At 37.7% G+C, this 23,348-nt stretch overlaps 1 protein-coding gene across 1 annotated transcript in view; it reads left to right on the forward strand.

The window, feature by feature from the left end:
• Window positions 1–20,434, forward strand: part of LOC133849073 (integrin alpha-PS1) — a 67,809-nt gene extending 47,375 nt beyond the window's left edge. The window contains 8 exon segments of the mRNA XM_062284934.1: window positions 9,381–9,508; window positions 14,542–14,642; window positions 14,715–14,848; window positions 15,814–17,195; window positions 17,306–17,448; window positions 17,515–17,661; window positions 17,663–18,598; window positions 18,659–20,434. Coding sequence (XP_062140918.1) covers window positions 9,381–9,508; window positions 14,542–14,642; window positions 14,715–14,848; window positions 15,814–17,195; window positions 17,306–17,448; window positions 17,515–17,661; window positions 17,663–18,598; window positions 18,659–19,186 — 3,499 coding nt within the window. The 3' untranslated portion in view covers window positions 19,187–20,434.
• The last annotated feature ends 2,914 nt before the right edge of the window (window positions 20,435–23,348 follow it).

Raw genomic sequence — 23,348 nt, forward strand, 5'->3', positions numbered from 1 at the left:
ATTTTCTTGCTGAACCAATTATATGTTAAGGTTGTCTGATATATTTTCATATTTTACATTCCTGTTTGCATTTTGTTGGCATATATTTTCGTTTTTAGGTAATGAACCAATTGTATGTTACATATTCTATAATCTTCTCTACATTTTATTGAACCAATTATATCTTCAAGTCGTCTATGTCTACTTATTTGCTTATAGCGCAGCTTTTAAAGCGCGACTTTGACATTGAGCACTTTGGGGTGTCAATCGATGTCCAGCGTATTCAAATACACGCATTCAAAATCCTCGCATTCCTCCATTCAGCTACAGAGATTTGTTGTCATTGTTTTTGGGGGCATTGCCGTACGTCCGTCTGTCTGTCCGTCCGTCCGTCCGTCTGTCCGTCCGTCTGTCTGTCCGTGCTAATGCGCAAATTGAATTAGCCGCATTGGAATGTTGTTTACAGTCTTTTGTTGTAATTTGATTTTCGAGTGAGATACAAAAAAAGAGAGATAGAGATAGAGAGAGAGCGAGACAGAGACAGAAACAGAGACAGAGGCAGGACTTGTGAACTATGCAACTGGCAGCTGAAGGTAAACGACACCGCACATTGCCTATCGACGCGTTCGATCTGACAGGTAACAAGCCGCCTTCCGCTCCAGGTAGACAGAATTCAGATAACTTCATCTTCAATTTGTGCCGGCTGCAAACGAACTCAGCTGCTAGCTGCTGGCTGCTGGCTGCCAGGCGTATCCTGTCAGCAGGAAGTTTTCCTTGTCCTTCTACTATTTAACGTTCAACAATCACGCGTGAACCTCGTCTCTCTATTCTATGGAAATGAGCAAATTTCCTGCTGTGTTTGATGATGCATTTACCTCAGGAGGATGCAAGAAACAAGAGAGAAAACAATAGCTGAAAACAAGTCTCGACACAATCCGCAATTACGAACGTGACTAATTCCGATTGGCCCGTGGCCACAATCGAGAGTGCCAACAGTGTTCCAGTTAACTGTGCAACCAATTGATAAGAAAGCACACATACAACAGTGCTGCACACAATTCTAAGGCCACTTTTCACAGTCTATGAATCAGCTGGGCATCAAGTGCTTTTTGCTCTCCTCTCAGAAGATTTCTTCAACTATTTCCGGCACTTGTGCAAATTGCATTTCGTTCTAATGAATTTCTACTTGAGATTTATTTTGATATCAAATCCATTATTGAAAATTCTGGATATTGAATTTTGAGTTTTTCCAAGATATTTCATCAGCTTCCAATAGCATCGAATTTAATTTAGTTACAATTATATTGTGAGTCACAAATTTCAGATTTCACTTTGGCATTTTTCCTTGATATTTATAAAATTTAAATTGTTGAAAATTAAGGCGACTTTTGGGTATTGAATTTTGTGTTTTTCCAAGATATTCCATTAGCTATTCTATAGTGTTGAAAGTGAGTTCCAATATACCATAAAATATAATTTAGCTACAATTTCAATTGTGACCTACAAATTTCCCATTTCGCTTTGGCATTTTACTTTGATTTTATTTTGATATAAAATCAGTTTTAAGAAAATTAGTTCCACTTTTGGGTATTGAATTTTGGAGATTTTCTAAGAATTTCCATCAGCTTTTCTATAGTGTTTAAAGTGGTTTCTAATAGCATTAATAATAATTTAGTTACCATTATATTGTGACTTGAAAATGTTCGATTTCTCTTTAGCATTTTACTTTGATCTCGATATATTTTATTTTAGTTTTATTTTAGGTATTGCATTTTTCAAGGTTTTCAAGAAATTCCATCAGCTTTTCTATAGTGATTATAGAGATTATCAATAGCATGAAATATAATATAGTTAGAATTCAAATTGTAATTGATTTTAATATATTTAACTTTGATATAAAATCGATAATAATTAAGGCGACATTTTCGGTACTGAATTTTTCTTTGATTTTGATATATTTTATTTTGATTTAATGTTGGCTATTTAATTCTTCGATCTCTTCCTAGATATTTCATCAGCTTTTCTGTACTGTTTAAAGTTCTTTCTTATAGTATCAAATATAATTGAGTTATAACTAAAATTAAATTCCTAAAAATTCTATGTGTACTCTGAGATTAGAACATATTTAAAAACGAACTAATTATTTATAATGTAAGTACATGAGTCATTTCCACGGTAAATCTAGTTCCGGTTTGATGTAAAAAGAGGAAAATATGTCATATTCTTTTTTTACTTTGTTGGGTGCGGGTCACAAATGTTTGCATGCACTGTTGTTTCTTATGCATATAGACTTTAGACTTGGCGTGATTTCATTTCGGTTCGGCGCCACCTGAGTCAACTCTAGCTGAAACTAGCTGAAATATGAATTGTGTGTGAGTTTCTGTTCGTTTCTCACTCATCGAGTATTTCCGATATTCGTTATGCATTCTCATGCTGATCAAATGGGAAGTTGGAAGAAGACTAAAGATGGAGCAAATTGCTGTCAGCGTTCTTGTTTTTGTTCTTGTTGTTGTTGTCTCCAATCCAAGTATAAATATTTATAATCCCCCAAAAAAAAAAAGAAGTATGGAAGGGGGACAAACGAGAAACTGTCGCAAACAAAGAGCCGCGAAAGACATGAAAATTAAATGAAATTCTTGTGGCATGTTGCGGGAGGAGGAAGGAGGAGATGGATGGAGGAAAAAGTCAGCAGACAAATGATAATAAATATTGTGAAGAAGTCTTTTGCCTGGTGTCTGGTGTTTGCTGTATTTGCTGTATTTTTGTGGGGGGAGAAGTCAGAAGGGTCATGCTGCATCACTTAGCGCAATTCACTCTCGTGTCAGGCAGAGAACAAGAGGGGATTCAAGGGGGTTCGGGGTTTGTTCTTAGTGCTGGGTGCTTGAAAACACTTGTGATAATGATGACTAATAAGGCATACAAATAAGAGACCAGCCAAAAGACTCCAAAATATAAAAAGAACCAAAAACAAAATATGAGAAAAGTGCTATTATGACGATGATGCTGATGACGACGACGACGCTGCAGCAGAGGAACAAGAAAACAAACACAGCTGGGATCAGGGTTGGTTAAAGCAAAACAAAGTGGGGAAAAGAAGTTGAAGCAAACTGACTCCAAAGACATCGAAGAATGAAATGCAAGATAAATGCTTCCTGTCGCATTTTCCATCGATTTACGGAACTAGTTTCGACTGATTCACACTTTGAAATCAATCCAGATAAGACTTGAACCATTTTTCACTAACAACATCTAACATCTGAGTTAATAAATCAAAGAGCAGCTTGTTAGTATTGAGTTTAGTTTGGTTTAGTCGCATAATCTGCAATCTGATCACGTTTTATTCTGCACGCAATATTTCTTAAGATGCGACACGAGGTTTTTCTAACTTTCAAGCACTTTCCGTTTACAATAATTTGAGCAGCATTGATTCTTGAAATAATATAGAGTTTTCATTTCTTTTTAATAAGCAAAAGTAAGAACTATTATAATACTTTAAAACATAAGAAAATAGTCTTTTTTTGGGAGTCTACAATGCATAATTATCGCTTAAGCGTCTTCTAACATTCATCTCAGTTTAAGTGTTTTGGAACCATTTATTTTCCTTATTAAGAGGAGTTGTTTACTCGTTTCTTAATATTTCTGGAATTCAACCAACTCTTAACTTTACTTTACTCTTCAAATAGACAAAGTTTAGTTCAAACTTAAAATACTTTTCTTGATTGTCTTTATAAAATAGGTTCTATATATCAACGTGTTATAAATATTAATAATAATATTCATTTAATTCTTGAAGTCATTATTAAATTCGATCTCTATGTTCAAACAGCTCTGAAATTTAAGCAACAATTGACTTTACTTCTTCCTTTTAAGAGACAATGTTTTGTCGAAACTTAAAATACTTTTTCACCTGTTATAAATATTATTATCCTAATAACAATTATATAATTCTTGAATTCATGGCCAAGTTGGATTTCTAAGTTTAAAGGGTTCTGGCATTTAAGCAACTCTTCACTTTACTCATTTCCTTCTTATACACAAAGTTTAGTCAATTTTTTTTCTTTAATATAATTTACAAATGTTAAACAACTAATTATCTTTTTAATAGATTTTAACTTTCATCTTAGTTCACGTTTTGTTGTACCATTTATTTACCACAATTTTTCTCCATTGTCTTTATAAAATAGATTCTATATCCAATAATATTAATAATATTTATTGAACTCTTGAATTCATTTTCAAGTTTGAAGAAATTCTGAAATTTAAACAACTCAACTTTATTTGTTCCTTCTGAGAGACAAAGTTAAGTACATTTTTTTTTATAAGGAAAATTTAAAAAACTTTTCTTAATTAGATTTTAACTATCATCTCAGTTCAAAAACCTTTATAGATTTTGTTTATAAATTAGATTCCATATCCAATAATAATATTTATTGAAATTCTTCAATTCATGGCCAAGTTCGATCTCAGAGTTCAAAGAGTTCTGTTTATAGAATAATTGTAATTAAGGCATTGCAATTGAATTATGCGTTAGTTATTGAATTGAATTTTCCCCCAATTGTCGTCGTTATGCTCTTCTGTCTTCTGTCGGTTTTTTTGCATTCAATTCAATATTTGATTACAAATATAATTCAAGAAAATAAAAAAAAAAGCACTTGGCTGCATGTCAAGCAATCAAGTTTCTACAGCTGCGGGCGACCCGCTGAGAGAGAGAGACACAGACAGAGAGAGAGAGAGAGAGAGAGAGAACTGAGAAGAGCTGTGAGTGGGAAGCGAGTCACTTTTGCTCTGCTCCGCTTTCACTTGATTGCCCTGACCGACAGCCCACTTGAAAGGGTTCTCAGGGGTTCTCAGGGACTGGGATTGAGGGATTGTGTGGGGGAGGGAGGGAGGTTCCTCAGCGTTCCTCAGTGGATTTTGTGGTTGCTTTCTCGTGGCAATTGAAATGACACGCGCGGCGCGTTTTGTGCGGCAATTAATGCTTCAATTTAATTAAATGCATTTTCTAAGCTCTCTAGAGTGAGTGCTTTGTGAGTGTCTGCGTGTGCGTGAGTGTGAGTGTGAGTATGAGTGCATTCAAACATCTGAAGCATTCATAAGCATTTAATTGCATTCAAGTTGCAAGTGGATCGATCGGTCCAATCATTTCATATCCAAACGATAATTGATTTGTGCTCCGCAACACTCGACTTTCTTCCTCTTCTAGTCTCTATCCGCTAATTGATAAACTAAGTGGCAAGCGGCAAGTGGCAAGTGGCAAGTGCCAAGTGCCATAAAATCGTCCCTAGCTAGTCTCTCAATCCATCGATGGACACTCTTCGAGCTCAGAATTCGGTTAACCAACAAAATTCCAAACGCTCTCTAAGATCATTAAAACTGTTTTTATGGACTTGCTGCTTCCTCTCCCCCTTCTTCTTCTTCCCTCCTCTCCATTGACTGTCGCTGGCTCCACTCAATGCAATGCCTCAAGATTTATGGCCCAGCGCCGCTCTATGACCAGATTTATGTTCGACAAACATTTTTTCCTACCCTCACTACTGACTCTATGCTCTATGCACTAACTTGAACCGAAAGTGCTTGAATTTTGTCATGAAAGTGCGCCATATTTATATGATATATATTTTGGGTATTCCTTTAACATTAGAAAGAATTGGACAATTCATATATTTTTTGTATTCCTTAAGATTAGAAAGACTTGGGAGAAATAATGTTACATTCGAACATTTTATTTGTATTTCTTGGAAATTACAACATTTTTGGAGAAAATGTACAAATAAGTATTATATTTCTTAACATTAGAAAAGCTTAAAGAAAGTTTATTACTTCAAAAACAGTTTATCTGCCTTTCATATTTGAAATATTCCTTATACTTGTAATAAAATTCTTGGAAATTACAATCTAAAAATTAGTATTATTGTTCTTAACATTAGAAAAACTTGAAGAAACTCTTTAAACTAAAAAAACATATCTGCTTTTCATAACTTCATAGCAACATAACAACTTAAAATACAGTTTTTTATCATAAGGAATATTTTTATGATAAAAAACTGTATTCTAAGTTGTTCTATAATACGAAGCTCTTAACTTTCCCAGATATGTAGAGTATTTAAAATGCTTGAAAATTACAAATTCTTTTTAAAGAAATAATACAATTTATAAAATTTAAATCGAATTAAAAATTCGAGAAACTTGAAGAAATTGCATAATTTTAAAAAAGCGCATCTGCTTTTCATAAATATTTCTTGAAGTTGTTAGTACTCTATATAATAAACAATTTTTTTTTTTTTGAGTTGTTCTACAATACGAAGATATTTCCAATTGTTCTTAAGTGTTCTAAGTTCTTAACTTCCCTAACTGTGCAGAGTATTTAAAATTCCGAAGGAATTCAATATGTGATTCCTTCGTCATGTTATTTGTGCTGTGCTCTTTATTTCATTACCAAATCTTGCAAGTTGACAAGAAACTAAACATGTTAAATGAGCAGCGAACCAAACGCGATGAGGCTTTGGCGAAGTCAAGTTAAGTCGAGTCGAGTGGAGTCAGGTCTAGTCGAAGTTGAAGTCGAAGTCGAAGTCAAGTCAGATCAGGGCAACTTTTGGGGGCAGGCAAAGCAAATAACTGAGCGAGATTTACATGAACGTGACACGAGGGGGCAATAAAACGACTGGAAGTCTGTGATTAGGCAATGCAACAGCAACAGCAGCAGCAGCTGGAAGACGGAGAAGGGAGACGGAAGATGGAAGATGGAAGTTGGGAATGCGGCAGAGTGTCAACAATAAGTGGCAAACAAACGAGATGACCAAACAAGCAAGCAACATGAGGGGGAATCAGTCTCAGTCTTATTCTCCCTCTCTCTTTCTCTCACTGAACCAGTTCTGAGATCTGCGATTTTATTGATGGTTCAGTGGGTGTGCATTGAGATATTCCAAAGGTTTTAAATTCACCATGATTGCTCCATAAACCTGATGATGTGCAACAGACTTAAGGGGGATTTGAAAGCTAACTCTTACCATGGAATTTTTGAAGAAAAGTCTTACGTTGAAAGCATTATGAGCTGTTTAGTGTTTGGAACTAGTTCTGGGTCTTTTCTTTCTGTCTTTATTTATGACATTGAATTTCAAATAATATTTTGATTTGAATAGTTTTCTTTGAATTCCATGTGTTGAGCTTTGTTTGGAACTAGTTCTATGTTTTCTTGACTTTAATTTCTTTTATTACATTTTGGAACTAGTTCTTGTTTTCCCATGCTTTTCATTCTTACACAACATTTAATATTATAGTCGTTTATAAATTGTATTTACATATCTTAGTAACTATTATATCTAGATAGATAAACAATACAGTTCAGTTTAAGAACTACTAGTTTTTTTTTCTACTGTCGTTTTTGGATTTCAAAATATCCATCGTTGAGTTCTTTAGCAACATCTAGTATTCTTAGACTTTCTCTCATTCTTACTTGCTACTTACAGCTCCTGACTTTAAATGCGTTATAGGTTTTTTCTCTCTATATATTCATTTCTGATTTTCGATTTTTTTTTTTTAATTATGTATTTCGATTTAAATAATTAGTTGGAATTCCATTTGTTGAGCTTTATCTTGGAACTAGTTCTATGTCTTCTTGGCTTTAATTTCTTATGTTACATTTAGTATAATAGTTCTTGGGATATTATTTAAATAGTTTCCTTCGAATACACTTTGCTCAAGTTCCATTTACGAACAGCATTTTGTAAGTAGTTAATTGAATTCTTACTTTTTCATTCATTTATTATATTTATTTTAAAAGTCATTTATAAACTAACTATTATAATATCTATCTATACAACATAGACTATACAACTCAATAGAGTTCTTTCTGCTCAAGTTCAGTTTAGGAACTACTAGTTCTTTTCTTTCTGTAGTTTTTGGAGAAGGTTCAGATCTCGTATTCTCCGAGTTACTCTTATTCTTTTGTTACTACTCACAACTCACTTGACTTCTACATAGATGCCTTGGAGCTTTGCTCGCTGACTTTGCTGGTTTCGGCAATTGGTCAAAGCTCATTGGAAAGCCGTTTTGGTGAAAACACTTTAATGGCCAGCACTTGCAGTCAGGTCGTAAAAAAAGAAACTAAAGAAAAGGCCAGTGTTGAGCAATGCGCGGCGGCCAAGTGTCAATTGAGAGGCGACAACAGTGCAAAACGACAGCGTGGACCTGCCCTCAACAGTTGTTGCAGCTGCTGCTGCTGGATGGGGCAGTAAACATTGCAATGTGTTGCAACGTGTAGGTGCCACACTTAATGGCGACCATAAACTTACAACTGCTGCTGTTGGGGATAATGAAGTTGCATGTTAACACTGTGCAACGTGGGTGAAGCCCATTCGCATTAGCCACATCTCTTAACGTGTTGACGCGCCCAGTTACAGCCAACTTGCAACCAGCTGTCTCTCTCTCTCTCTCTGTCTGTCTCTCTCACACTTCCTCAAGTAATATCGTTTTTGGCAAGCCCAAGACAAAAGAGAAAGAAACAGAATCGCGAGGTGCATTGAACTGCCACCTACAGAAATCCAAATCGAAATTCGCAATCCATTTGATTGCCAGCCATGCCTAATCGAATCGCGTGTAATGCCGATCCCTCCCTTCCCCTCTCCTCCCTCCTTTAGTCCTCCATTTGCAGTCCCGAAATGCCCTGCAGCAAATTGCAGGCCAAATTGCAGCAGTTGGTAATTAGCTTTTCATGCCAAACACAATTTGCCAGCCTCATGACTTTTCAGCACCTGAGAATCGAAACAACAGCACAAAACTAAGACAGACCATTCACTATAATTATTTCAGTAGCTATACAAGTATTTCATGATCGAAACATTGCACGATCGATGCGATCATAAAGCGCTTTTGTGGCAGCTTTTGAAAGCACATGAAGCATAATGAACTTCAACAAAGAAAGCTGTAAGCAGCAACTTTAGTAAAACTAAATCGTGAAGAAGTTCAACCCTGCTCTCAAATTAATTAATTTATTAGGCTGTCATTACATAAAAAGAAAAAAACTTACTAAAATGAAGAACAAAATCTTAACTCAAGATTGTTTGTATATCAAAATTGAACCAAGGTTTGTGCTTAAAAAAAGATCGAAAATCTAAAAAAAAATCTAGATTGCTCAATCTTGAAATTCATGATTATAATCTTATTACACGAATGGAAAATTCTTAAAATTGAACCAAGAAGACAAAATTTTAAAATAAAATACAAGCAGAGTTGTTCTTCCTTTAAGCTTTCTTTCGAATCTGCTAAAAAAAAAGCTCTAAAGTACATTGAGAAAAATTGCCAAAGAACTTTAAAACATGTTCAGTAAAACACTTAAACTTTTTGCATAAAAATTTATTCAAATTCGCATTTGTAATTTATTGCTTTTCGTCTGCTCTTTTCAGGTTGCTTGTAGGCGCACCCTTGGATCAAAATTTACAGCCAAAGACGAATCAATCGGGAGCTTTATACAAATGCCCCATATCGACGGAATTTTACGATTGTGAACAGGTCATAACCGATGGTCGACGAAGTAAGTACAAATATCTAAAGTATTTACAAATTACAACTAAATTATGATAAAATAGAGAGATTCTTTAAGTATTTAGCACTACGTATATAATTAAATGGTATTTAATTTAATTAATTTCTAGTCTTAATTTGTAACTTAATTTAATTTAATTCAAATGTTGCCATCTTTTAAGTGTGCTTTACTAAAGTTCTTACACACAATAAACCATAAATAGAAACCAAAAAGGAAGGAAACTCTTTAAACCTAGTTAATAATCATTAAACTCTTCAAGGTGATAGTTAATTATTTTTATTTAAAATCAGTTATAAAACAAAAATTAATAGAAATTTTACTTTAAACGAAGCTAACTTAAAGTCTAAGACAGTTTTTGATTTGTGACTAACCTAATAAATAATATTTTAACTAAGATACTTAAAAATACATATATAGAATTGAATTTCTAGAATTATGATTTTGACAAAATTTAAAAGAAAAATTGATAATTTTCCTCATTTTAATGCGTTAGTATTCGATTGTATATAAAAAATATTGCTGTACAAAGAGAACTGTGACTAAAAATATCTTTTAACACTCTAAGTGTTTTCTTCCTTCTAGTAATTCTTACTATAGTTTATCTTATTATTACATATATGCATACACAATTATTATTATTGTATAGATATATTGAATATTTAGCATAAATATTATGCTAAACACAATTGATCAATTGTTTTTTATAATTTTTTTATCTTTTTTCTTTATTTTTGTTTTCGTTCTCTTCTTTACGCAAAAAACCCCCTCCAAAACAAAACAATATATATATTTACATATAATATATTTATATAATCGGTGCGCATATGGAAAACTTATTTATCTTCCCTACCAAAAAATCAAAAAAATTATTTTCGAAACGACAAAAAATTAAAAAAAAAAAAAACAAATCAAAAAACGAATTTATCATTTAGCAATTAACGGATCTTATGAAACTTGTAAGTGATATGGGTGCTTTATTTGTTGTTGTTTTTGCCTAATACACAATTTGAGCATTTCATTTTTAAATAAACAACTTACTAGTATTATTATAATAATTATGATTTGCATTCGCGCTTGAAGCTCTCACAAACAAAATATACGCTATACGATTTAATCCACTGCAAATGCAACGCATTCGATAGTTTTGTACTATCGATAACAATTCACAATTCACCACGCGAACGAATGAAATTGGCTAATCTCTTGTTTAAATGCACCCGGCACATTACATCTTTAAAAAAACACTCACAATTTGTACATAACTAAACGATAACTGTTATCGATAAATGGCAAAACATACATATAATATTTATGTACATATATCGCATGGCTCTTTGATCGCCATTTTGTTATAAAATGCATGCGCAATACAAAATGCAGCACTGCTCACACATATGTAAATAATATCTCTCTCTCTTTCCTTCACTCTTTAGCTTTAATTTGAATATACATATACATATATATATATATTTATTGTATCTACAAGTATGTTTAACTACTAGCATATTAATATCGTATCTTTTTATTTAACGTATCTTAACTAATTACTTAATTCTTAAGTTGACACGCTTCTCACTCGACATTGACTTTGACTTTAACTTCAAGTTCAACTTCCACTTCGACTTCGTCTTTGTAATTAACTAGATCATTGTCTAAAATCATCGCCTGGCATTCTTCTTCTTCTTCGCGACCGTTTAGAATCGCGATCTTGTTCTGAATGAAGGTTAAGAGCCTCTCTGGAATTTCAGTTTTGAGTTTTGCTATTTTGACTTTGTCTTTTCTTTTTCTCTGTCTCTTTACTAATAACTTGTTTGCCATTGACCTGTAAAGACGACAAAAAAAAACTGAATTTGTAACTGACATTTTGTAGTGAAAATGTTCAACAATAAGACGAGTGACTTTTCCACTAAGGTGCAGCCCACTTAAGAGCTAAAGACTATGTTATTTAATGTTAATAACCCTCCTCCCAATTTTTAAAAGAGCAACGGCAATTTGAATAACTCTTTTTCACTCTTCAAATAGTTGACAAATTCCATTTAACATTTGGCATTTATTGCCTATAGCTGGGGAGCAATTCTGAATGTTAGACATTTGGGAATAAAATATCCCAAGGGAATTTCATTTTACTTCTTCTGAAATATTATAGAAATTTTTGAATAGTTCATTCACTTTCATTTTCCATTTGCATGTTCAAATTTAATAGTAATTTAATCGATAAACGCAATTGAGATAAGCTTAAGATTTACAGCATTGCCACTCATTTCGATACGGCGTTGCCACACAGTTTGTCAAAAGCGGCTTATTAGATCATAATTAAGAGATTTGCTGCTGCTAAAACATGTTATATTAATAGATTAGCCTGCATTAGTTTGTCGTCGTTGTTGTTATTGGGGAATTTTTGTGTTTTCTCTCGTTTCAACTAATTAGCTAAACATTTTTGTAGCTAGTTAGTTTTGCTTTTATCAGTTGTTGGGCATTTCCTACGCTGACTTTTTAGCGGAATTGACGCCTGCGTCGACGTCGACTGCAGCTGCAGCTGCAGCTAGCGCTTGCTCTCTCTCTCTCTCTCTCTCTGGTGTGAAAGGGGAATTCTCATTCTCCATTTGGCGACTCATTTAGCATTAATTATAGCATTGCTCATAGCTGGCTGCTGCTGTTGTCGAGATGTAAATTCGCTTGCAGCAACAGCTGTGTCCCAGTCGACGCCCCGCCCCGACTCGTCACTCCCCTCCCTGCCTAACCCAACTGCGCTGCTTTATGGGCTGGTCGCATTCCAAACGTTTGCGAACCCGGCGAGTGTGCCCGTTTTTTTTTTGTTCGTTGTTTGTTGTTTTTGTTATTTGCGGCCTTTGCTATTGGTAACGCGACAATCAGAGCGTGTTGCTGCTACACACACACACACACACATACACGCATACATATGACTGCCACTGCCACGGCGCCCCACAGTTTGTCGCAACACAGAACGTGACAAATTTCACAAAATGCACAGCAACAACAACAACAAACAACTGTGGCAAAAGCATAAAAATAACATTCGACTTGCAAAACGCAAATTTGTGTGGCATGAAGAAATTCTTGCGAAGACTGCGTGTCGTCTCAAATTGTTGTCGCACATTCCATTTGCCCAATGCCTACGACAGTGTCTCTCCCCCCTCTCCACTCACCACTCTCTCGCTCTTTCAATGTCAAACAGGCGTCGCAGAAAGTGCAAAGTTCATTGGGCCTTGGCCAACAAGAGACGCACTCCACACATACATATGTACATACATGCATTTGTATAAACAGCGTGTGAACACATACAATCACACTCACACACACAAAGCAGCTGCAGCTGCGCAATGCAATGAGTGAAAAAAACGCGTGGGCCGCAGGCGCGTTTATTCCAGCTTTCACTTTGCGCGTTTTAAAACGCGTCTCAGCCTCGTGCCTGCCAGAATCAGCCCACGTGATGTGTGTGTGTGTGTGTGTGATAAAAGCTCACCTCTCACTCAAGGCAGCCAATCTACTCCTCCACTCCTCACTCATCACTGCTCACTCTCTTTGGGCTTTTTCTAAAGCGCTGCGGGCACACTGCAATAAACATTTATCATATTTCAACACTTTGATGCTTTAAAATGCATTTAAATCAATTTCGTTACGTTTCACACATGTGCACTCGCTCTCTCTCTCCTTCTCTCACTAGCTCTCTCATGCATGCAAAGCCGCCGCCGCAGCCGCCTAAGCAGGCGCAAACGACAACAACAACTTGAACGCTAGCAGCGACGCCAACGTCAACGTCAGTTGATGATGCTGCGCTGCTGCTGCTGTTCGTGTGTGTCTGCATTCTATCAAAAAGTTGACGGCAATGCTGCCAGCGCTTTCCATTTTTTTCTGCTACGCTACATGCAAATTACTTGCAAACAGGGTATGAGCAATCGCATAGCAGCAGCGAGTTCATAAAATAGCAATTTAGCAGCACTTTCGGTTAATTAATTTGTTGTAGCTAAACGATTATTACTCAACTAAGCCGCGATTGTTTTTGTATGTGCAAGCTTTGTCTAACAATGTGGCAACGCCACGCTTCGTTTAGGTTAAGCAAATCGCGTGGCCATGAAGTGTGTGCAATTTAATAGTAAAAATATTAAAATTGAAAAGCATGATATGGAATATGTATGTATTTGTGAATGTGTTAGCGTGGTAAGTGATAGTCGATCATTTGCATGTCCCGCTTAATACTTTCTTCATGCATCGTTTAAACGAACATTTTCGTTGCACTTGTTGCTGCTTTTGCTTTCTGCTTTTTTCTGCCTGGTTCCTGTTCCTGTTCTTTGTCTTTTTGGTGCTCCACACATGTGCACATGTGCTCCACAACATCTAAAAGTAGAGCGACAGCCAGGGACCCCGCCCCCCTCTTTCTCTAGAGTTTCTGAGAACTACAGTCTCACATGTGCATGAAATTTTCTTGGATATATAAAAGGGTATTCAATATGTATGTATGTATTGATGCAGCTCAAAATGTGTAGGGTATATTTGTCGCATGTTTTTGTTGTTGTTGTTGTGGATGATATTTTGTATTCATTTCTTGGGTATTAGCAGAAACTGCCGCTGTTAGCTGATGAACGATGCTGTTAATTAACAGATGTTAAGAGCAATCGACATTTGCTTTAGTTTTGTATTCTTTCTCTTCCGGTGTTGCTCGCTGTAAATAATGTAAATTTTGTGCGAGGTTTGTTAGTGTTGTAATTTTTTATCTAATTGTACATATTAATTTTACATACTGTTTATATTTACTTTGAAATGCATATTATCACCAATTGTTGTTATTGATGTTGTTGTTGTTGTTGCTGTTGATGATGATGATGATGATTATGATGTTGTCACTGTTACGACACACACACACACAAACACACATACACACACACACACCCGCACATTACATACACATATAAACTTTAGTCACACCGTTTGCTAACAAGAAACCAACTCCGTACTTTTTGCACTTTTCTCTTTCACCAATCACTACTGGCCACCATCTATAGCCTATGAGGTAGAAGATGATCTAATAGAACCATCTTACGACGAGATCAAGGAGGGACAATGGATGGGAGTGACAGTACGTTCTCAAGGTCTAGGTGGAAAGGTAAGAACAATCACTTATGAAATATTATCGATAACAACCCCTTTGCAATCGATGATCGATAACAACTTGCAGGTGCTCGTCTGTGCGCATCGATATGTGACAGTTGTGAAAGAGAATCGCTATGGACAAGGTCTCTGCTATGTGCTGGACAACGAGCTGAACATGGATCAGGCCTACGAGCCATGCAAAGGACGCCCCGTTACTAGGTAAGCTCGCGATAACTATCTCTGAATGCCATTAATATTTTGTAGTGTTCTTTTCCGATTGAGTTATGCTTTTTCTTTTGGGGTTTACGAATATATTAGGGGGTTGAATTATGATTCGGAAAAATTATGGCCTCTGTCTGACGACAAAGTGTTATCGGGCTGTAAATTATGATGTGGTGTGGAAGCGTAGAACCGAAAGGGAATATGTCGTGAATGAATCAATTAGAAATGCTAAATCAGGCAATAAGGGAAAAAGTGTCAAGGTGAAGTATTTGAAAATGGGGGAACAATAACTTTCCCTAGGGTAGGTTGGGACTTGACGCGTGTCTAACTTCAGTTTAGGCCAATTAGCATGCAGCATGTGTGTTTTTATCAAATGTGATGGCAGGAGAAGGCTATGTAAGAGAGAGGAGAAAGGGCAAAAGAGAAAGGGAAAGGGAAAGGGATGTGGCAGTGGCTGGAGTAGCTGGTCAGGTGTGACAGCGATGACGTCGTCGTTGTCGTTGTCGTTGCAGGCAACGAACGCATGTCATAAAGTGAAATTTTAATTTATTTAAATGTCAGCAGTCATTGAAGGAGGAAAGGGAAACGGTGAGTGAGTGAGTGAGTGTGTGTGTGTGGGGGAGAGGATGACGGGCTAAATAGGGTCGCACCGCACCCAAAAAGCGCTCACCGAAAACAAAGACCTTCCACTGGGATGACGTGAGTGTGTGTGGGGGCCAGGAAGCAGGACACACAACAACAGAACAGAACAGAACAGAAAAAAAGCACTCGGTGGTGTTGCGGACTGCGGCATCCGTAGACATGGACTTGGACATGCAATTTTTCATTGCGCTGGCATCGCGTGTGTGTCCCGTTCCTCCATTCTCTCCTTTCCCCATTCCACACGCTTTCGCATTATCTTGCCTGCCCTTAACTGACAACTGACCCTGGACTCATTCGTTAATGTCAAAATTACGTTGCAGGCAACACGAGGACTACGGTTTCTGTCAGGTGGGCACATCGGGAGCCCTGCTCGATGACAATTCCATGATCCTGGGCTCCCCGGGACCTTTCACGTGGCGCGGCGCCATCTTTGTGACGGAAATCGGTGGCGACTATCTGACGCGAGACAAGTTCGTGTACTACAGTGAGCATCAGGACGCCAGCTCTCCGGTGGACAAGTACAGCTATCTAGGGATGGCTGTGACAGGCGGACGCTACTTCAGCGACAATATGTCCTATGCAGCGGGTGCACCTCGCTCTAATGGCCATGGTCAGGTGGTGATTTTCGATAAGGCGACCACAAGTCCCATTCCCGTCCACATGATCATCGATGGCGAGCAGTTTGGCTCGAGTTTTGGCTATGAACTGATCACAGCGGATATCAATGGTGATCACCAGCCCGATCTCTTGGTTGCCGCTCCGTTCTACTTCTCGAAAACCGAAGGCGGCGCTGTCTACGTGTTCCAGAACGGCGGCGACAGTCTACCCCAGAAACCCACACTGAAGCTAACCGGAGCGCTTGAGAGTCGCTTTGGCTATGCGCTCGCAAACATCGGGGATCTGAACAAGGATGGCTGCGAGGATGTTGCAATCGGTTCACCATACGAAGGCAATGGCGTCGTCTCCATTTATTTGGGCTCGCGCACCGGTCTCAACGAGAAGCCATCACAGCGCATTCTGGCCTCGGAGCTGGGTCGCAATTTGCCGCAACCGATCAAGAATTTTGGCATCTCGTTGGCGGGCACCACGGATCTCGATGGTAACTCGTACATGGATTTGGTTGTCGGTGCACCGCCTGCGGCTGTTGTCCTCCTCGCCCGTCCCATCATCAACATACAGACAACGTATCGGAGCGTGGAGATGCGCAACATTGATCCGAATCGTGCTGGTTGTCGCAACGATGTCTCCACGAATCTGACGTGCTTCACATTCGAGGCCTGCTGCAGCATTGATCCTCACGAGCAGGTGAGCACAAGGATCAATCTGACGTACACCGTGGAGGCGGAAACCTTTGAGCATTACAAGAAATTCTCGCGTGTCTTCTTCGATCGCGACAACAAGCGCAGCAATGTGATGAATCGTTCCGTTCCCGTGCGCACCGATGGCAGACTGGAGTGTCAAATGGTCACCGGTTACATTAAGGCCAACACTCGGGATATTCAGACGCCCATACGCTTTCGTCTTGACTATAAGCTGGAGGAACAAGAGCTGGCGAGCTCGCCGTTGACCCGACTTAATCCCATACTGGATCAGACGCAGGCGTACGTTGAGTTCGAAGCCACATTCCAGAAGGACTGTGGCGATGATGATCTCTGCGAGAGCGATCTGCGACTGCGTGCGGATCCTAATCTGCAGGCTGAGGGTAAGTACAAATAACCGAGTAGATAGGCAGCGTAGAAAAAAGAAATCCTGAAGACTTAGAGCTATTCAAGAGAGAAAGGAATTTCCCATTAAACATAACTTCTTTTACAGATGGCAAATATGATTTCATACTGGGCAACAAGACGGAACTGGAAGTCACGGTGGACGTGAGCAATTTTGCGGACTCGGCATACGAGGCACAACTATTCATCGAGCACCAGGCGAGTGTCTCCTACATTGCCACCAAAAAACCGGTAAGTCAATCGATTCTCCCCGATGGTGTACTTTAATCTCACCCCAATCTCTCATTCTCCATTTAGACAAATGCCACTTGCAACAGCTTTAATACAACGCTTGTGGCATGCAGCCTGGGCAATCCGATGTTGCGTGGCACAACCACATCGGTGACCATACGCTTCGATCCAAATAGCCTGAAGAGGGAGGAGAAGAACATTGTGTTCCACATTTTTTGCCAACACCACCTCAAAGCTGGTGGGCAAAGAGCTGCCGGAGCGTCAGCTCGTACTCAAGGTGGTGCGACGTGCGGAGATGACATTGCGCGGTTGGGTAAATCCCGAACAGAGCTTCTACAGTGGCGCCTCCAAGCTGCAGGATTCACCCATGGAACTGGATCATGTCGGTTCACCCCTCGTCCACACGTACTCCATCTTTAACGAAGGTCCATCCGCGGCTCCTAAAGTCCAGCTGGACATCTATCTGCCGTTGACGCTCGATCGTGGCGATGGGCTGGAGTTGCAAGGTGGCACGAAGGACAAATATCTGCAGTATTTGGAGAAGGCGCCCATCATTGAGACCGGTCAGGGCGCCTGTACGGTGGCTCCCGAGTATGTGAATCCCCTGAAGTTGGCCTCGAAGACGTCGGACAATTTGCGCAGTGCTTCGTATTTAAGTGCACCCGCTTCGCTGATGAAGTGGCCACAGCATCGCCAACAGCCGACGGCACATCAGATGCGTCTGAATAAATCGCAGACTCACACGCACGAGTCGGTGACGAGCATTCATCAACAGCATTGGAGCGAGCAAAAGAAGACTAACCAGGAGACGGCACGAGCCAATCGCCTGCGTCGCGGTACAATCGGAAGCGTGGTGCGACTTGAGCGCTTCATGGATGGTCGTGAGGCAGGCAGCGTGAAGGGCAAGAAACAACAGATTGTGGAGCTCAATTGCGACAAACTGACGGCGCACTGCATCAAGATACAGTGTGAGTTCTATGACATGCCCGCTAAGACAGAGGCACAGGTCATACTCAATGTGCGACTGTGGAACTCGACGCTGGTTGCCGAATATCCCCGTGTCGATCTGGTGCGCATCATGTCCACGGCGAATGTCAAGATACCCGCCGACTTTGGCGTCGAGCAGCTAGAGACCAACGACAAGATACTGGTAAGTTTTGTTGTGGTACCTAAAATCAAGTCAATCCTTACACTTCTTCCTCTGTTGCAGGTGGAGACACGCGCCTATCCGGAGTTGCTGGATCAACAGCGGGAAACGTACACGCCGCTGTGGATCATTGTGTTGGCCGTGCTCGGAGGTCTTGTGTTGCTCGCCCTCTTCACGTATGCGATGTGGAAGTGCGGCTTCTTCAAGCGCAAACGTCCCACGGATCCCACGCTCAGTGGCAATTTGGAGAAGATGAACGAGGAGAAACCCTTCTTGGGGGCAAAGAGCAGCCACAATGTTTTCTAACAAGAGGGTACCGTCGGCTGGGATTTGGTGCGACGCAGCAGGAAGCGCAACAGGCTCCGGCAACTGCTGTTGCTCCATCAGCAGCCACATGATTATCGGCGTCATCAACATCATCAGCATCGCCACAACAACAACACCAATAACAACAATAGCAGCAGCCAGGATGAAGATGAACTGGATTTCGATGTGCGCGATTTGACGCCGCCGCCGCCGCCACTGAGCATCATCAGCTGGGGCAACGATGGCTATTATCAAGCCAGCGCCGCCTGGTGGGGACACATGTGAGGAGAGGAGGAAGAGCAACAGCAGCAGCAGCACCTCGAGCTGGAGCTGGAGTTGGAGCTGGACACAGTTTCTGATTGTGGGACTTTCAATGTGCCATTCATGTTTACTTAAGTTGGACATATCGATGGGCGTCCCTAACACTGATCGCCTATTCATATATATATATATCAGCTAACGAGAACCGCTGACAACATCGTCCGTTTAACTCTTAAACACCTAGTTATATATGTACCTAGATTTTATTTATTGAGGGGCTACGACCAAAAGTCATCTCATTGCAAACAAAATCACACAATCGCAAGTGGAGGATGAACTCGAACTCCGAATTGGGAGAATTGTGTGTGTTGCCCTCTCACTTGCACTGCCGCAGTGTGAGCGAGACAGACGCATTTCGAATACCTTTCTCCCCTTTTCTTCTATTTTTTTTTTAACATTTGGAAATGCCAAAAAAACAATGTACATATGAATTGAAATCTTTAGCAAGTTGTGTCATCTATTTTTTTTTTTAAGAGAAAAGCGAGCCCTCAGTTTTGTATCATATTTGTTATTTATGTAAATCACAAGACGAGATATATACTATAATATGATGTATAAGTGGAAAGTGTGTGTGTGTTTTAACGAGCTTGATTCCGAATTATTTAATATGTAAACGTATATTAAGTGTAATTCTATTTGTAATTTAAATTGCGTACGCGTAATTAAGTTTAGAAACGCTCGAAGCTTACACAATTTTAAATAGTACTTCACTGCCACTAACGAATATATGTATATTCGCTTATATATTCTTACAGTTATATTCGAAACAGTTATCATTCTATCGAAAATGAGGCAATATTGATTTTCAAATAACTCCAAATTCGAACGGAAAGTATTAACACATCTTTCACCTAATACCTTATAATAATAAATATGCATAGAGATATACAAGTATATAGTGCAATGCTTCGATTCTAATTTTTTTTCTAATTTTAATCTTTAACTTATAATATACAAACAAAAACAAAGAAAATATGAAAAATGTAGAAATTTAAAATGAAAAATTGTGTCTTTTAGATATTTACTGTTGCGATTAACGTAAGCCATTTCATCATTCTTCTCTTATCCGTATGCATCCTTTTTACATTTTAGCTGTAAATAATCTTAGTTTTGTATTAGCTAATTTAAGCAGTTGTAAATAGCTTTCATAATTTAATAATTATAATTCCTTTTCCATTAAAATACATTCATTTTTAATTTTTTGTAAACAAGGACTTCTTTGGATGGACATTTTAGGAATTAAAACAGAAAGGACTCTCACAATCACAAAAAACTGTACCTGAAATATTTTTTATAAGGGTAAGTATAGAAAAAATGCCAAAAATTATCGAAAGTCCGCTCTATCTCGGTCATTTAAAGAGCGTTCGTGATGTCCTTTGCTACAAGGATAGCTCTTATGAATACTAACCGATGGGCATCCCAAAACCAATGAATGTCCTTACAGGAGTCGATATAAAAGGACTTTTTTGTAGGCCGAAAATAGCGTACATCTCAGCCATATCCTGTCTGATCCTTGCGAATCGTATGTCAAACTATGCATATTGGCAAGCATTATTATGCTGCCAAATTTCATCCCAATCGCTCTTGTGGTTCTCGAGTTATCCTGGAGTTTATGTTTTCGGTCTGTTTTCTTTGGCTGAAAAATTAAAACTTTTTGATCCTTAGATAATTCCACACTTTTTTGATGCCGTTCGATGGAGGAGGTCCCTGCGAACCTAGCAATATGTATCCGTTGAAAATGTGGCAGGATATGACCGAGATATAGCATGTTTTCTGAAAAATACCCTCTTTGCACCCTCAAAGTATGCAATGAAAATTAAAATTTGTGTGGCGCTAAATTCAAATTTGTTATAACCAATGTTCGTTACTTGAGGAATCCTGACGTGAGGTGAGCTAGTTGCCAAATGGTGCCTATAAATGTGAGCTATCGATTGGCCAAAGGACATTCCGATCATCCTTGTGGAATTTCTGAGTTACGCCGTCTGCCTTCAGTAATTACAACAACAGCTCGTCCACTCGATGCCGCTGCGAACGCCAAAAAAGTGCCCAATCAGCAGGTGAAATACCAGGCGAACAGAAATCAGCAGCAAGTGAACAGACTTTCTGGTTGAGTGGCGCCCTCTATCTAACGGCAGCCAAACAACTGTAGGAAGCGCCATCTATCAACAGCCAGAAAGCGTCATCAATTAACAGCCAGGAAACGCCATCTATCGGCCTTTCGTTAGCACACCCTCAAAGTATGCAACAAAAACTGACAAATTTTTGCAGTGTTCTTGGCGCGCCAATTTCAAATTTTGAAACCAATTTCTATTGGAAAACCAATTCGCTGAAATTTAAAATGTTGCCACCCGCCCATGAGAAGAAAAACGTGAGCTGTTTTTTTTTCTTTTATTTATTTTTTGTAACGTTTTTATTTAATTGCTAATCAACTTAAAATTCGGCATAAACTAAATTTTTGTTTCTTCACATTGATAATTAAATTTGTAAATTAACTATATAAAAATACGCACACATAAATTAGTGTTTAATGGAAGCATAACTGTTTGTTTGTTTTTTTATCATTCATTCAACAAAATTCATAGTACAGTTAAAAATGTATGTATTTTTGTTTTTTATACGAATCTTGTTCAATTACATTTGTCTTTTTCGTTGTTTTTGTTGTTTTCTCTTTTGTACATAGTATTTAAATATATATGCGTGTATATATATGTATATATATAGGGATGTATGTATATGTATGTGTGTTTTGTGTATGTGTGTGTTTAATGCAATAGTTTAAACTTTAAACGCAAATAAAAAGTATAAAAATAAAGAAACTGGCATACGCAAGACGAAGAAGAAAGCTCGATTGTTTATCGATAGTCGATAAAGCTGTTCGATTAAAGTTTTCAGGGAAGACGTCAGGTAAATTTGGCGCGTAATTCAAAAATGTTTTCGTTACGTTTTGTTTTTTGTTTTTGTAGTTTCGTTTCGATTTGTTGGGTTTTGTTTTGTTTGTTGTACAAAAAGGAAGAGCAAAATTTTAGGAAGGATCGAAACGCAGTTAAGAAATTAAATAGAAGAGAACTAAATATACATGTGTGTGTGTGTGTGAATGTGTTGGTGTGTGTATGTGTGTGTATAAAAATTAGAATGTAAACGTAACCTTCTTTTGTTTTCATTTTAAATACATACCAAAAAAAATATATAATTATAAAAATAATAATAATAAGAATTAATAAAAATAATGCAAATAATATAATATAATAATAAATAATAAATATGCTGCTTGCACTTTTTTTTTCTCATGTTTTGTTTTTCTCACACATTTTCATAAACTTGTTTGTTTGTTGTTTTTTTTGTGGTTTTCTTTTTTCATTCTTTTTGTTTTGTTTTCTTTCACTTTTTCTTTCGGTATAAAATTATTGTTAAGGCACTTTGAGAATTTGATTTACCCCCATATTTTATCCATTATCCTTTATCCATTTTTTCAGCTCGAATTTGACAACTGACATAAATAGTTATATAAAAAAAAACAATAATAAATAGAGAAATAATTAAATATTTGATTTAGTTGTTTGTTGTGTTGATTGGTTCTTCTTCTTCTTCTTGTTTGTTGTTTGTCAATTGAATAGTTTTCGTAAGTTGTAAGTTGTCTCCATATATATGCGGATGAAGTATGTATATATATAGACAGATCGGTAAATTATATACTATAGTAGTATTTGTTGTTGTTTTGTTTTATAAATATATACATATATATATATATATATATGTTTTGTTGTTGTTTATATATATGTATAGCTAGGGGCTAATGTTTAAAGGCATCGCGTAAAAAAATTGTTTACAAAGAATATAATAATTTAATTAATTAGTTAAATTTGTTTGTTTAAGTTATCGCGTATTTTTAAGGCTCATGCAACACGCTTAATAATATTATTTAACACTGTACTCAGTTTGCTGATGTAGATCTTGTTGTTGTTGGTCGTTGTTGTTGTTGTTACAAGAGAATCAGTGCAATCGATAGTCAAACCGATAGTCAAGATCAATCGATTTCACTTTACATTTTGTGTATAAATAGTTGTTTTTTTTTTAGTTTTTGTTTTAAATATATTATCGTAATAATTATAATTTATGGTATATAACT

Source organism: Drosophila sulfurigaster, chromosome X (genome assembly GCF_023558435.1).
Source record: "Drosophila sulfurigaster albostrigata strain 15112-1811.04 chromosome X, ASM2355843v2, whole genome shotgun sequence".
NCBI lineage: Eukaryota > Metazoa > Arthropoda > Insecta > Diptera > Drosophilidae > Drosophila > Drosophila sulfurigaster.